Below are 15,960 nucleotides of genomic sequence, written 5' to 3' on the forward strand. Positions count from 1 at the left end.
TCTATACATATTGATTTGTATCGTTATCGTATCAATGGTCCCTAATAAATCACTTGATCACTCCATAATTGTTAAGATGGAGCCAAAATTATAGGTTGGGCAGCAGGAACATGGGGGGAATTTGGAATCAACCTAAACTCTAACCTCAGTCCCACTCATTTCTTCACTTAACCAAAACCTCATATTTTAATCATAATTTCATCACTGATTGAGGCTCAACTTAAGATTCATCAATACTATCTTTACTATTTTAATAACTTAATATTTATTTTTCTGAAAACACTTGTACAACCGTTGATTTGATGGATTCACTTTTATTCTTAAAGGCATATATGTTGAATTTGTTTGGGTCGAACAAGGAAATTCGTCCGAAAGAAGCACTCTTTTTTCTACACATGTACAAATATTCTTTAATCTAGGCTAGATTTTTGCTAAGCAAGCTTTGTACCCGTAAAGATGCAAACCCCTAATATCCTTTTAACCAAAGGACAAAACTACCCTTTCACTTGGCAACAAAACAATCTGATGTTTTTGACTTTAGGTATAATCCCTCTCTGACATTTGCAAAATTAAAATCCTCTGAATGTGATCAACAACAAGTCTTAATCAGAACAAAACATGGAGTTATTATATTATTGTCGTGTCTTGCATATATTTGCAATCAAATCGGAAGAATTTGGCATGTCTTTTAACTCCATTTGCCAGTCCTCTCTGAACATCATCACCCACGAGAGTCCATAGGGTGGACGTTGGATGAGACAGCAAGCAACACGTGGACGACCTGCTTATTGCTTAAGCATGCGTATAAGTATATAATTTTGAAATCAAGTGCTTAATCATTTAGCCTAGCTTTTGTTTGCACAATTGATTGGGGGACAATGAGGTCAGTACACATGCGTCACGGGATATACTTTATGTTAATCACTTCATATATATTAATCTCGAGCTTATCACTACTAGCCTTTTATTCCCATTATAATATTGGAGAATTTTGTCTTATACAAATTTTTGTTTTCTTTATTGGTTTTGGGTTATGATTTATATTAGAAATGCGATTAATGCAAATTTGAACACAATCATAATATAAATACAAAATATACATTGAGATATCAAAAGAAATAATATTTATGACATTCGGCGCTAAATAGTAAATATTCTCAATCATCTTATTGTGTTATGATAAAAACCACCAAATATATGTGAAGTAAGAATATGCTATATGAGTTGGTTTGTGCATGTTACGGGCAATTATGGTAGTGATGAGATTGGAATTAAGTGCTTAAATTGAATGGAAGACAATCAAACATGTGTTTGACGATTAAAACATGAAAATGGGACAGGACACGAGGTTCCTAGGAGGGGTAACATGGTAAACTTGCGACATAGACCAACGTGGCTACAGAAACAAAAATGGACGCTCCCCCACAAGTATATAATTCCTTCTTTGAATGTAAGCAAGCATATTCAATAACACCTCAACATACTCGTGTACAATTTTTTTGCTGAGCTGTCTTATGGCCAAAACGATTTTCATTTAGTCAATCCCTTTATTACTATTTTTATTTCAAGAATTTTTTTGTTTGATTTACATAAACAAAAAATTGGTTTCTTTACTATTTATTGTTGTACAAACCCAATTTTAACCCTTCTTTAAGATATGCCTTTAACAATAAGGACAATATCTTGTCACTTTGTCTCATGTTCATTATGACTAAGAATGAGGTTACCATTAAGGATTCAGACACAAAAAACAAAAGGTTACCATTAAGGTCTTCAATCACAAAAACAACATTAACTATATACATAAGGTTTTATTTTCATAAAAAATAGCCGTGTGCTTATTATTTGTTTATGAATCATCTAAACAAATCATTAAATGGATCGCTAATTAGTGCAAGTGATGGACAATGGGTCTATAGTTCAGTGGTTTCATATTCAAACCTTAATAGCAACTCCCCCTCCCTCTCTCCCTCCCAAATTTTGACAAAAAAATTAGGACAAATGATGATAAGCATCTTTTTTATACAAGTTTTCACAGACATACAACACATGAATATTTAAACTCTTATGATAAATGTGCAGAAAGTTATCACGACAATACTATGAAAATTTAATTATAGTTTAGTATCATGTGGTTATGCCCTTAAGAAATGTTAGTACCTATCTTTTCAATTTTAACAATCACATTTCCCGATCTTTTTAATTTGTTACAATGTGATTCCGCCGTTAGGGTTTCCGTCAAATCTCTTTGTTAGTTGCCTACGTGGCATTGTGAGTCCCACATTTTTAAATTTTAAATTTATTAAAATATTACCCCAAAAAAAAAAATTTCTATCTCTCTCTCTCTCAAACTCCAACACCCAACCTTCAAACCCATACCACATCCACCCTCAACCACCCAACGCCCCCTTCCCCCATGACCACCACCTTCCAACCCCCAACTTAGCTCTGCAAATTTAGAAACCAACAAATTGGAAAAAAGAAAAAAGAAAAAAGAAAAGAACATTGTTTGCATCTGTGGGTGGGTTTGAGGGTTTGAGGGTTGAAAAACATACTGTGGGAGGAAGGGGGAGAGCTCTGTAGGGTGGTCTCTCAACAATAAAGGGAAATCCGGGGGAGGGGGGGTGGGTTGGGGTTGGTTGTTGGGTTGGGGTTCTAGGTTCGTTGGGGGTTGGAGGACGGTGGTCATGGGGGAAAGGGGCACTAGGTGGTTGCGCTACAGTGGAGGGTGAGAGAAATTGGCTAAATGCTCTCATCTCTTTGCCAAAAAATTGATCACGACACCCACCCCCGTCCTAGTCTCCCTAGCCAAAGACCCCGATCTACCCTATCGCAACCCACCCAAACGCCTTCATCTACCTTATCGCAACCCACGGTCTCTTCCATGACCTAACACACTCCAGCAACAAGCCTCCATAGCCCTAACCACCCTTATCGATCCAAATCGACCAAGCACTACCCATCAATAACCCAAAAAAAAATCACATCAATAAAAAATACCCAGATCTGATCAAGCAACAAGACATTGAAGCAATCATGCAGATGTAGGCAGATGTTGTTTTTCCAATTGGAGGCCCATCCAAATACATGGCAGAGACGAGAGAGAGGTTTGCGGGGGATGAGGGTGAGGGAGATTGGTGTTTGTGGTTGTCGACAAACAGTGGGGAAGAGAGAGGCTTGATTGGGAGAACGCACAGAGAGAGAGAGTTTTTTTTCTTTTTTGGTTTTTAATATTTTATTCATATTTTAATCAATTTAAAATTAAAAGATATAAAAAATGTGGGACCCACAGTGCCATGTAGGCAATTAACAGAGAGATCTGACGGAAACCCTAAAAGTGGAACCACATTATAACAAATTTAAAAGACGAGGTGTGTGATTGTTAGAGACTAACATGTCTTAAGATTGTAACTACATGGTACTAAATTATAATTAACTCTTAAAAGAAAATACCACTAAATTGTATGAAGATAGTCCAATTGGATTTGTTCTCTATTTTTATTTCCTTAAAAGGATTTAAAAGTTTGGCTCAAAACAATCAATTACATAGACTGGTTATTGATTTGTACTATGAAAAGTTGAAGCCTCCTTCCTACAAAAACAGTACATGGTACCAATACCCCCGCCCGTTAAGGAAAATACAAAAGGAAGAGTGAGAGAAATATAGTCGTTTTCTTGTTGTTTGTGCAAAAACCCGTAAGAGGTAAAAAAGCGTAGATTTTTGCTTGGCCGGCAGGTTAAAACAACGTAGTTTAAAATAGCAAAAATAAACGACCCGGACCCGGACCCGGAAAAAAACTCAGTGGAGGGTGGGCTGTGAGGGAGATAATCGGAAAGAAAGAAAAACAAAATTTCACGAACAAACGCACACTTGACACACACACACACTCTCTCTCTCTCTCTCTCTCTCTCTCTCTCTCTCTCCTATTGCGCTATTGAAGAAAGAAATCCATATTTTTGTTGCTGAGTTTTTATTTTTTATTTTTCTCGTTGTGCCGCCACTGTTTTATGCGCCTCCATCATCCTCTTCGTCACCTAGGGTTTCTAGGGTTTTCAGACTCGTTTCTGGGATTTTCTGGGGCTTTCCGAGCTGGATTCTCTTTCTTTCATCAGGCGAATCTCCATGCGCCGCTGGTTCAGCGGCTTCGTTGATTAGCCCCATCACGCCACACTCCCCATCTCGCTCTTCCGCTCCCCAGCTTTCTCGATCCCAATAAAACCTAGGGTGTGACTGCTTCCATTGCTTTTTGGGGCATGGTTTTTCAATTAGGACGAACATTGATTGCTCTTTTGCTTGTGTTCTGAGGGTTTTCGATTTGAATGGCATTGGGGGATTTGATGGCCTCCCGGTTTTCGCAATCCTCCGTGGTCGTGGTCCCAAACCACTTGGATGACTGTGCCTCCAGTCACGAAGACGGCGATTTGAGCTCGCAGAGAAGGGAATCCGAGACTGCTAGTAGTAGTTATGGAAATGCCACGGCCACCACTGCTACAAGCATGGCCTACTTGCCCCAAACCATTGTATTGTGTGAACTTCGACACGACGCCTTCGAGGCTTGCGTGCCAGTAGGTCCATCTGATAGTGGTCTGGTCTCCAAATGGCGGCCTAAAGATCGAGTAAGCTCTTCTTTTCAGTACATGGTCTTCATTTTTCTCATTGTTCCTGTTGAGATTATTGTAGTACCAATAATTGTTAATCTTAAGATCATTGACATGAGATTCCTTATCACAGTTCTATTATTAAGCTAATTTGGTAGGGAATGATGGCTCATTTTCACTTCAATATGTTAGTAGATTACTTATTGCAGAAAATGAAAGCCGTAGTTAAAGCACCATTAATTCACTTTTTTTAATGTAATGAAAAGTAGTTTTTTTTTCTTCTTCTTTCTCATGGATTATCAGCATCAATTTTCTTGAGAGTTTAGAAATTAGGCATTTGGTACTGTGGCTAGGAAGTTTTAACATTCCCTTTCAAATTTTATGTCTTTGAAGTCATAATTCTAGTTTGATTGGCAAGAAACCTTGTCCTTTTCTGATATTTAGGATCAATAGCTCATTAGCAGATAAAATCCAAGTCTTCCACTCCTCCTCGGTAAAGTTAACAGATTACCAGAGTGAATAAGTAATGAGATCCCAAATAAGTGCTGAACTGAACCTTTCTTGGCAACAAGGATTAATCACTCCATAAGCCACCTTGTTCACAATTCAGTTGCCAGTGATATCCTTTCTGAAACTCCACTTATTGTAAGCAAACATTTTCTTTTTCTTGCCTTCTTAAAGGCGAAGGTTGCTTTCAGTTTGTTACGAGGGTTAATTTTTGGTTTATGGCCTTGGTGATCCGTTAAAACCTCCCACAATGATGTGATATTTCTTTTATCGATTAGTTTCAGAAGGGTGTGGGTATATCCTGGGAGAATTTCAATCAACCATTACATGTATCATATGACAAGTAGAATTAGTATAATGGTTGGTGAACTTCGATCTGGGACAAAAGGTTAGTTTCAATACTTGAGACCAAGAAAGGACACAACTTCTGCTATTATTGGGGATTTTCAAAGCATCATTGCTTGAACTGTTACAAATTCTGAAGGCTTCCACTCGTGGAGGGTGGATTTGAGGGAGTTAGGTGCAGTAATGGGGCTGAGTCACAGAGGATGCCTAGGTTCCCAACCTTGCAGTGTAGCCTGTAAGTGAAGTTTCATGGCAGTGCCAATGTTGGTTGGAATATGTTATCTGTTAAAACCCTGTTTTTTGTTTATATTTCTAAAATACTGACACATCTGTGCATTTTCTCAGTCGGCAAGTTGAGACTCGTAAGTAAAATCGTCGTTTCTTGTAACATGGGAAAATTGCCCAACCTCCCCATCCTATAAAGTAGGCCACAACTATAATTCATCTGGCATGGTGTTTAACATATGAGATGAAGCTGATTCAAGAAAAGTGAACTTGTAGAAGTCATGTTCATTGCTTTAATATGAAAAAAGGAAATCCTGATAACATTTAAAACTTTCTGCATTTTTTCAGTTATCAATGGAGTGGTAAAAGTATTTTTCTACAGAAAATTCTGGAGCCATAAATTCACCCTTACTATAGAGTCGTTAATTTCTCCGTGTCTTGGGTTTTTTTTTGTGAGATTGGCAACTTGATGTTCTTTTGTTATGGTTAAACCTGTAGTCATGCAATCATGTTGTAGCGGTAAAGTTTGTCATCTTTGAAGAATTTCACAGATGCATCTTTTGCAATTTGAAATTTTACTGCAGTGGGATTTGGCTTCTTGAATTACACTCTCTCCATTCATTAACTTTCCTATATGTTGCTTAAAAGAAAATCGGGAGTGTGGCGACAGAAGTCTAGCACTGCAAAGTTTTGTTTTATGTTTATGTTATGAACTTTAATCCTTATTCTTCAAATAAATCCTAATTAGAGCCTTTCTCTATGTTAAGCTTAGTTCCTTGTTTAAGTTCTGATTGAAGATTCTCACATTATTGTAGTCATTTCTATGTGATTGCTTTGGTTTAACTTTCAACTTCTTTGCAGATGAAGACGGGATGTGTAGCTCTAGTATTATGTTTAAACATTAGCGTTGATCCGCCCGATGTAATTAAGATATCTCCCTGTGCCCGAATGGAGTGCTGGATAGGTGCTTTTACACTGCTGATTCTTACTGTTGCTTTAGTTTGTTGGTTGTGTATTGGTTATTAATTTTTTTCTTTTACCCTTTGGGTTGGCATATTGAGTTTTTAACTACTAGTTGGATCAGAGGGGGTGACTTCGAGATCCTCTGGTCCATTTCTTAATAACCAAAGCACCTTGGAATTGCTATGGCTAATAATTTACTGTGAGTAAAATTAGAGACTGGTTTAAGTTCTTCACCTAATATGCATGGAGGTTTGAATTGTTTTTGTTAATATTTTATTGTACCTGTAATAATTAAATGAGTAAATGCATGTTGCAATTTGTTTGAGTTAGGTATTTTATCTCATCCACAGGCTCATGCAGTTTAACTAAATCATCTATTGAGAAACTCCGTTTTTAAAAATCTTTCTGAATTGTTTGAGTGTGGTGAAAAAAGGAAATGTGGCTTCATCCTTGATGCATCTGTGCTATGTTAAACCAGTCAGTCTCCCATTTAATCAGATTTGGTTGTTTGCCACCTTTTGTGTTTGGTTCCTTTGTTTCATGGTATTTGATTCTATGTTTTTTATAATTATCTCTAGGACTCCCTTGGAGACTCCTAAGATACTCATCGAGGCTGTTTTCTATTTATGCATGTTGCTGTTATATATATAAATAAATATTTTGCATATTCCTTGCTTGGTTGCCAAGAGGGGTGCTCGAATTTGGGGTCTACACAACCATTACAACTCAAACAAATTCAGATTATCCCTTTCGTTTATCATCCCCTTGGCAACCAAATATAAAAAAAAGACAATTGGGATGTTTCTATTTTGTTTCCTTGTTGAATTTACCATTTGATTAATCTTTTCTTCTCTCTTCAGATCCATTTTCTATGGCTCCACAAAAAGCTCTTGAAAAAATTGGTAAAACCTTGAGTGAACAGTATGAGAGGTGGCAACCAAAGGTGAGAAACTTTTTTTTTGGGGGTGCATTCTGTTATTTTATTGTTTCAAATTGATATTTAATGTGGGCTGACAATGTTTTTTCAGGCACGCTACAAGGTTCAGCTTGATCCTACAGTTGAGGAAGTGAAGAAACTTTGTAATACATGTCGCAAATATGCCAAGTCAGAGAGAGTTCTTTTCCATTATAATGGACATGGTGTACCGAAGCCAACTGCTAATGGTGAAATTTGGCTCTTTAATAAGGTTTTTACTAATTTGAAGCCTGCTGTGCCATTCTGTTGCATTCTTTAAATAAAGTGCTCCTTGGTTCTCACTGTTTTTTTCTTGTGCAGAGTTATACTCAGTATATCCCCTTGCCAATAAGTGACCTTGATTCCTGGTTGAAGACACCGTCAATATATGTGTTTGATTGTTCTGCTGCTGGGATGATTATTAATTCATTCATTGAGGTATCCTACAATGCAGCTATGAATGTTTGTTTAAATTGATAATTTAAGTTTCCATGATTTCAGAATTGATATCATATATTGTATAGTCTAGACTTTAATGTAATGGTTGGATTTTGTTAGCTTCATGATTGGGGGGGTTCTAGCTCATCTGGATCTACAAGGGATTGTATCCTGCTTGCAGCTTGTGAAGCACACGAGACTCTTCCACAAAGTGCTGAATTTCCTGCTGATGTGTTTACTTCTTGCCTCACAACTCCTATCAAGATGGCATTAAGATGGTGAAATATAATACCCCATGCTTTCAACATTTGTTTATATTGTAGTTATGTTCTGGTGTGCTATATCATTTTACCTTAAACTTGAATGTGGCATGGGTTACATTACTTATTGACGAGAAAAGCCATAATAGGCATTATAATATTATTTTTAATCAATTATAGTTATTTAATATGCTCATATTACGATTATGTCCCTGAATTTTTTGTAATCCCCCACCACTTCACAACTCCCTGAATTTTTTTCATCAGCTGGTTTCATTTAACTTCGCCTTTTGTATTGATTTTATAACTTGCCTTCTGTTATTTCATGAAATCCAGGTTTTAATAGTGCTTACTAAGTCTTTGACTGTTATGTACTCTCTCAGGTTCTGCACAAGATCATTACTTCATGAGTCTCTTGATCATTCACTAATAGATAAAATCCCTGGCCGCCAAAATGACCGGAGAACCCTCTTGGGGGAGTTGAATTGGATTTTTACTGCTGTCACTGATACAATTGCATGGAATGTTCTCCCTCATGGTAGGTTTTTTAATTTACTGGTGTGATGTATCATAATTAGTATCTTTGATCTGGATGTTCATTTATGGCTTCTTTGGTGGTGGTACATCTATCCAATAATAAGTTGTGTTGCAGATCTTTTCCAGAGACTGTTCAGACAAGACCTGTTAGTTGCCAGCCTTTTTCGAAATTTTCTACTTGCTGAGAGAATTATGCGATCGGCAAATTGCTCTCCAATCTCTCACCCAATGTTGCCTCCAACCCATCAGCATCACATGTGGTACTAAACGAGATATTTCCCAAGTTATGCTTTATATGTTAACTAAATCAATTGTCACTCTTTTGATTATGCACTCTGCAGGGATGCATGGGACATGGCTGCTGAGATATGCCTTTCTCAGCTTCCATTATTGGTTGAGGATCCTAATGCAGGGTTCCAGGTATGCTTGTTTTTCAAGTTCCATATCCATTGTTGCATTTTGTATGTAATACAGTTTGGATCATATACACAATGGCTTTATGCAGAATTAAATATTGTATGAGTTTCCTGTTTTGTATTTGCATGATTTGCCTACGTTTTGACTTGGACTTTGATCATTCTCTTTTTCTTTGTTTCAGCCAAGTCCATTTTTCACTGAGCAGTTGACTGCTTTTGAGGTATGGCTTGACCATGGATCCGAACACAAGAAACCACCAGAGCAGTTGCCTATTGTTCTTCAGGTGTGGTGCTACACCTCTCACTTTTTGGTTTTGGGTCAACCAAAAGCTTTTCTTGGATATAGATTTGATATATGCATTTTTCAGATAATATCTTATTGGTTTTGGTTGTTGACATGGGTTGACAACAGTCAATTCCAGTCTGGTTGATATCAAGGAGCTAGTATCCAATATGAGGCATTTGACAGAAACTTTGCTTAATTGTGTGCATTTGGTAATAGTACATGATTAGGTAAATCCAGCTTTGAAGTTAACCGGGAAAAATTGGCATGTTAGTCCAGGGTAGTATTGGTTAAGATCATTTTCAATGAAGTTTAGCATGGTCGTAAGCTTCTGCTGGTGCACTTTGGCTTGAAAGGAACTACTTTTCTTTGAATATGTTGATTCGGCTTGTGATTTTGTGATGTTGTTTATGATCATGTATTGGTGTATTAAGTTCATTCTCTGCCTGGTTTTCTATTCTGTACAGAACCTGACAGAATATCATCTTTATTTTAGGTCTTACTTAGTCAATGCCACCGATTTCGAGCTCTGGTTCTTCTTGGAAGATTCCTTGATATGGGACCCTGGGCTGTAGATCTGGTATGCGCTGTGGGATATTTCCATATATTCTGAAGCTGTTCTTTTTTGTTTGAATCCCTTTGCTCTTTGAGAGTAATATTTTGATTTTCTTTTTTAATAACATTTTTTTCTTATAGGCATTGTCTGTTGGGATATTTCCTTATGTTCTGAAGCTGTTGCAAACGATGACGCCTGAACTACGACAAATTCTTGTATTTATTTGGACAAAAATTCTTGCCCTTGATAAGGTATATATAGATAACTTCAACACATTCCATGTCTAGGTATCTATAATTGGTTTGGTGACTTGTTCTGTAATGCCCTCACTGCTTTATACCTTCTTCCAATCTCAGGCATCAATGTCTACATATCCAAAATCTTATTATCATTGATGTGCAAAGATGTGCTCGTTGCTTATCTGCCATTTTTAATTTTAATTTCAATCCCTTTTTACTAGATAAGTTCCTTTCATGTGCCGTATACCTGCCCCTTTCAGTTTCAGTTACTATATTAGTAATTGTGCTCTGTTTTGTGGAATCAGTCATGTCAGGTTGATCTTGTGAAGGATGGGGGACATACATATTTCATCAGGTTTCTTGATAGCATGGAAGCATATCCAGAACAGCGTGCAATGGCTGCTTTCGTTTTGGCAGTGATTGTTGATACACATAGACGTGGTCAGGAAGCTTGTATTGAAGCAGGTCTGATCCATGTTTGCTTGAAGCACCTTCAGGGTCCAACTCCAAATGATACACAGACTGAACCCCTATTTCTTCAGTGGCTTTGCCTCTGTCTGGGAAAGCTGTGGGAGGATTTTACAGAGGCCCAAATATTTGGTTTGCAGGCAGATGCCCCTGCAATATGTGCTCCTCTACTTTCCGAGCCCCAACCAGAGGTTTACCCTTTTACCATATTGCTTGTTTTTACATATTATGATTATCCAATGACAACTTTAAGGTTCTGCAATAGATTCTGTAACTCAATCACGAGGTTCTTCTATTTCAGGTTAGGGCTTCTGCTGTTTTTGCACTGGGTACCCTGCTTGATGTGGGTTCAGGTTCATGTAGAGATGGCGTTGGAGGAGATGAAGAATATGACGATGATGAAAAGATTAGAGCTGAAATTAGTATTGTTAGAAGCCTATTAAGTGTTGCTTCTGATGGAAGCCCTCTGGTCAGGGCCGAAGTTGCTGTTGGTATGTGATTAATCTTCTGATACATATTCATATGGTTGGACGTTTATTGCTTATTGGTAATATATACACATTAGATTTCTAGTCACCAGTACATGCCTAAGTGTTCTCCCTTCTGATTCTGAAAATCAGCATTATTCTTTTATGGTGCCCTGAACTTTAAATAGTAATAAAGAAATTTCGAGTAGGAATTATAGTTGAGTATGGTTTCCTCTTCATCTTGTCAGCTCTGGGACGCTTTGCCTTTGGCCACAACAAGCACCTCAAGTCAATTGCTGCTGCATATTGGAAACCACAATCCAGTTCTCTTCTGAATTCCTTGCCCTCTTTGTCGCATATTAAAGGTAATGTTGTTTCTTCTCAAATTGGTCCACTTTTGAGAGTGACCAATGATAACTCATTGGTTGTTCGAGATGGAAGAGTCTCCACCAGCAGCCCCCTTGCGAGTTCTGGAATTATGCATGGATCTCCATTGTCTGACGATTCATCTCAGCATTCTGATTCTGGAATATTAAATGATGGTGTGAGCAATGGTGGTGTTAACCATTCAACACCAAAACCCCTGGACAATGCAATGTATTCTCAGTGTGTATTGGCTATGTGTACCTTAGCAAAGGATCCATCTCCACGCATTGCAAGCCTTGGTCGGCAGGTGTTGGCCATTATAGGAATTGAACAAGTGGTGGCAAAACCTGTAAAGTCCAGTAATAATAGTGTTCGACCTGGTGAATCCATTACAGCATCTCCGACTCCCACTCTTGCTGGATTAGCTCGATCTTCTTCGTGGTTTGATATGAATGGAGGTAACGATATTCTGATGAAAACTATGCGGGAATCACTTGCTATCATTCATTGCCCTTTTTCTATTAATTGCAGGGACCAGTTAATAAGCTGAATGCTGCTAGTTATATTTTTGCTAGACATTTAGCTCCATTTGATGTTTCAATGCATGCTATTATTTTGTCTATTTAAACAATTTTTGCACTTCCAGTTTTAGTTCTTTAGTTGAGCACTGTTATTGACAGGTCATTTGCCTTTAACATTCCGAACGCCTCCTGTCAGCCCTCCTCGGCCAAATTACTTGACTGGAATGCGGAGGGTTTATTCTTTAGAGTTCAGGCCTCATCTAATGAGTCCAGATTCTGGATTAGCCGATCCGCTTTTAGGTTCTGGGGGAACTTCTGGTGCCTCAGAACGCAGTGTTCCTCCACAATCAACAATCTACAATTGGAGTTGTGGGCACTTCTCCAAGCCACTTCTCATTGCCGCAGATGACAGTAAAGAAATATTAACCAGAAGAGAGGAGAGAGAAAAATTTGCCTTGGAGCACATTGCTAAATGCCAGCACTCATGTTCGTTTTCTTCTCTAATTCTCCTTTGTTTTTTCACCTATTATTTTCATTAAATTCTTTGTGTTAGCCTTTGCTTATGGAATTAATGTATCTTCCATGTTCTTGGCCAGCTGTTAGCAAGCTTAACAATCAAATTGCTAGCTGGGACACAAAATTTGAGACGGGTACGAAAACAATCTTGCTGGAACCATTTTCTCCTATTGTAATCGCAGCAGACGAGAATGAAAGAATCAGGTGTGTAGGTTCTCAGTTGGTCAAATTTTCAGCAGCTTTAAATGTTATGTGATGTATGGCTTGATTTTGTCAGATACTGTGCATGGGTGTGTTTGTGAAATAGTAAGGCTTACTTTTTTCTTGGTTCTTCCTGATACACTAGCACAAACAAATACGACTCTGCTGGTTTGTATGATACTGAGTGCCAATTGAGTACAATGGTACTTTCTGTCTGGTTTGTATGATATATAATAGACGTTTTTCCTTCATTTGGCCTTTCTATGTGATAATAGAAGAGATTTATTTTCAACTTGGGATGTCTAGCAATCTCTTCCTTGGTTGAATAGTGTATCACACTATCAATCTTTTCCTTAGTTGTATAGTGTGTCACTCTTGCACCCTTCTGGTTCAGGCATTTTAATTTTCCATGACATATGGAGGATTCCGATTCCTATCTCGTTTGAAAAAAGAAATGGCCTATTATTGTTTCTTTCTTTCAAACCATGAGGTTATGTTTGGGTTTAGGGTAATTCTTGCTTGAAAATGGGTTCATGCATGTCTGAATTTGGTTCATGTTGCTTAATTTGCCAAGCTTTCTTTGCTAGAATTTATTGATTACTCTCAGTCCAGAGTCCAGTATAAATCTGATGATGTGTTAACATTTTGTTGTTTATTTATTTATAGGGTATGGAATTACCAAGAGGCTAAGGAGGCTACCCTTCTCAACAGCTTTGATAACCATGATTTTCCTGACAAAGGAATCTCCAAGCTCTGCCTTGTGAATGAGCTTGATGACAGCTTGCTTCTTGCTGCTTCAAGTAATATTCTATACTACAGAAATCTTAGCTTCTTAGTCAGGTTGGGCTATTATTGAATTTTTCTGATTTATTTGCACCTTTTCTGCGGTCATATAATTAGGTGATGGAAACATTCGAATTTGGAAAGATTATACTTTGAAGGGTAGACAGAAACTTGTTACTGCATTTTCTTCAATTCAAGGTCATAAACCTGGTGTGCGAAGTTTGAATGCTGTTGTAGATTGGCAACAGCAATCTGGATATCTGGTACTTGCTTTCTTTAAGATGCAATCAGTCAGGGCTGTAGGACACGTTTGTTTTGGTTTGCTTATTCTTTTTTGTTGTTGTAAATAATTGTTTCTATTACTTTGCCATTGTTATGTTTGCTAGTATGCTTCTGGTGAGATATCGTCCATTATGCTTTGGGATCTGGATAAAGAGCAGCTTGTGAATTCTATTCCTTCGTCATCAGATTGTAGCATCTCAGCGCTGGTGAGTTTTTAACCCCTCCTCTTACTTTTGATTTTTATTTACAACTGTAGTTGTATCACTTTTGCTTAATGAGAATTATATCTGTATCTTGTAGTCTGTACAGGGGATTTGTAATTGATTCTTTGATTAAATTAGGAACGCTTTTGAAGTTATTGATTTTGTTAGTTATGTAATATGTTGGATGCAGAAAATGAATAATGTAATAATTACTGTCTTGTGTAGTCTGCCTCTCAAGTTCATGGGGGACAACTTGCAGCTGGTTTTGTAGACGGTTCTGTTAGACTCTATGATGTGCGAACTCCTGAAATGTAAGTTCTTGATATCTTCTTCTGGCAAGATGCAAATATTAGTCATGGAATTCTGCCTGAGTTACTGTTACTATTGTTTAAATTATACTCGCTATGATGTTTATGAAAACACTACTGCTACTAGCAAATGAATAATAAAATGCTGCAGGGTTTGAGCTTTAGCTCTTGATTTTACTTTCTTGTCTTGATGTGATATTAACGATTTGCATAAGAGACTGCTTTAATCTTGTGCGTTTGTAAATGTTAGGCTTGTCTGTGCAATGCGACCACACACTCAGAAGGTTGAAAGAGTTGTGGGGATTGGCTTTCAGCCTGGGCTTGATCCTGCTAAGGTAAGTGGAGACCCTTGTTTTTCGTTTTGAAGTTAATCCTAGATCATCCCTTTACTATTGCAGCTCTTACATTCATTCTTGTGAAAGTGAAACTTACGTGACATTCTTGTCTTCATCCAGATTGTAAGTGCATCTCAGGCAGGCGATATTCAGTTCCTTGATATCAGAAATGACAGGGAGGCCTACCTGACAATTGAAGCTCACAGGGGTTCACTGACAGCTTTAGCTGTTCATAGACATGCCCCGATCATTGCCAGTGGATCAGCCAAACAACTCATAAAAGTCTTTAGTTTGGAGGGTGAACAATTAGGCACCATAAGATACTACCCTTCCTTTATGGCCCAAAAGATCGGTCCTGTCAGTTGCTTAGCCTTCCATCCCTATGAAGTGCTGCTTGCTGCTGGTGCTGCAGATGCTTGCGCATCCATCTATGCTGACGACAACTCTCAAGCTAGATGAGAATGCTAGTTCTTTCCTCATTGATTCGATAAGGGTTTCTTTCATATTGGAAGGCAGTGCAAGTGGATGGACTTCAAATGCAATCTTGCCATTGCAGATCATTCGGTGCATCTGCTCCATTGTGTGATAATATATTCCGCTGCCCAATTCCTCATCGGTGTCAATGGGCGGGTGGGTCTGGAAGCTTTGGTAGGGTGCTGTCTGCCGATGATGGTGTATGCTATGATATTCATTAGCCTCAGGTGTAGATGGTCACAATTGTGGGGAATAATTTCCTGCATATTTATTCGGGGCTCTGGAAAATAATCTGTTATATAGGGTAAATCCGTGTAAATAAACTTCCCTTCTTCTGTTTTTTCTATATAGTTCCTCATTTTGGTGTGTTCATTTTTATTCCCATCCCTTTTGTTCAATTTGTAAGAGCAACGCAGTTTAATGATCATAATCTTAGTGTTGCATGACGTGGGGATTAAACAAACTCGCGTTTGCACATCTTGTAATCTGTTGAATTTGTAAGTCGCTTTGCCGTTTAATTAACCATCATGTAACTTGTAATTAATTCATCAATTTGTTTGAGTTGGCATCTCCTCTTCTCCCTTGTCTTTTTATCAGCCTTTATTGAATCTGGCTTCTGGGTTTTCTCCAATGTATTTCAGCCATTGATTAAGACCGTCTTAATTGTTGTAAATAAAGAGAGCAACTATAAGATCATCTTAATTTGCGTTGTG

The 15,960-nt window shown here is 37.9% G+C and overlaps 1 protein-coding gene across 1 annotated transcript; it reads left to right on the forward strand.

Annotated features, from left to right (window-relative positions):
• Positions 1–3,875: 3,875 nt before the first annotated feature.
• LOC110768387 (regulatory-associated protein of TOR 1) lies at positions 3,876–15,817 on the forward strand. Its single transcript, XM_021972114.2, has 23 exons — positions 3,876–4,617; positions 6,538–6,640; positions 7,500–7,582; positions 7,668–7,826; positions 7,916–8,032; positions 8,153–8,310; positions 8,676–8,830; positions 8,945–9,089; positions 9,171–9,249; positions 9,428–9,529; positions 10,025–10,108; positions 10,225–10,335; positions 10,629–10,982; positions 11,093–11,282; positions 11,507–12,082; positions 12,305–12,631; positions 12,742–12,865; positions 13,529–13,662; positions 13,763–13,908; positions 14,032–14,133; positions 14,356–14,441; positions 14,689–14,773; positions 14,894–15,817. The coding sequence occupies exons 1-23, from the start codon at positions 4,321–4,323 to the stop codon at positions 15,230–15,232; spliced, it is 4,056 nt and encodes a 1,351-aa protein (XP_021827806.1). The 5' UTR covers positions 3,876–4,320; the 3' UTR covers positions 15,233–15,817.
• Positions 15,818–15,960: the final 143 nt, after the last annotated feature.

Source organism: Prunus avium, chromosome 6 (genome assembly GCF_965620075.1).
Source record: "Prunus avium chromosome 6, drPruAviu1.hap1.1, whole genome shotgun sequence".
NCBI classification, from domain to species: domain Eukaryota; kingdom Viridiplantae; phylum Streptophyta; class Magnoliopsida; order Rosales; family Rosaceae; genus Prunus; species Prunus avium.

Bases quoted from the DNA above. Each gene is read 5' to 3' on its own strand.
- LOC110768387 (XM_021972114.2), top strand. From the start codon at position 4,321: ATGGCATTGGGGGATTTGATGGCCTCCCGGTTTTCGCAATCCTCCGTG. The intron at 8,033-8,152 runs GTATCCTACAAT...GGATTTTGTTAG, and splicing joins TTATTAATTCATTCATTGAG to CTTCATGATTGGGGGGGTTC. The intron at 12,632-12,741 runs GTTCGTTTTCTT...GTTCTTGGCCAG, and splicing joins TGCTAAATGCCAGCACTCAT to CTGTTAGCAAGCTTAACAAT.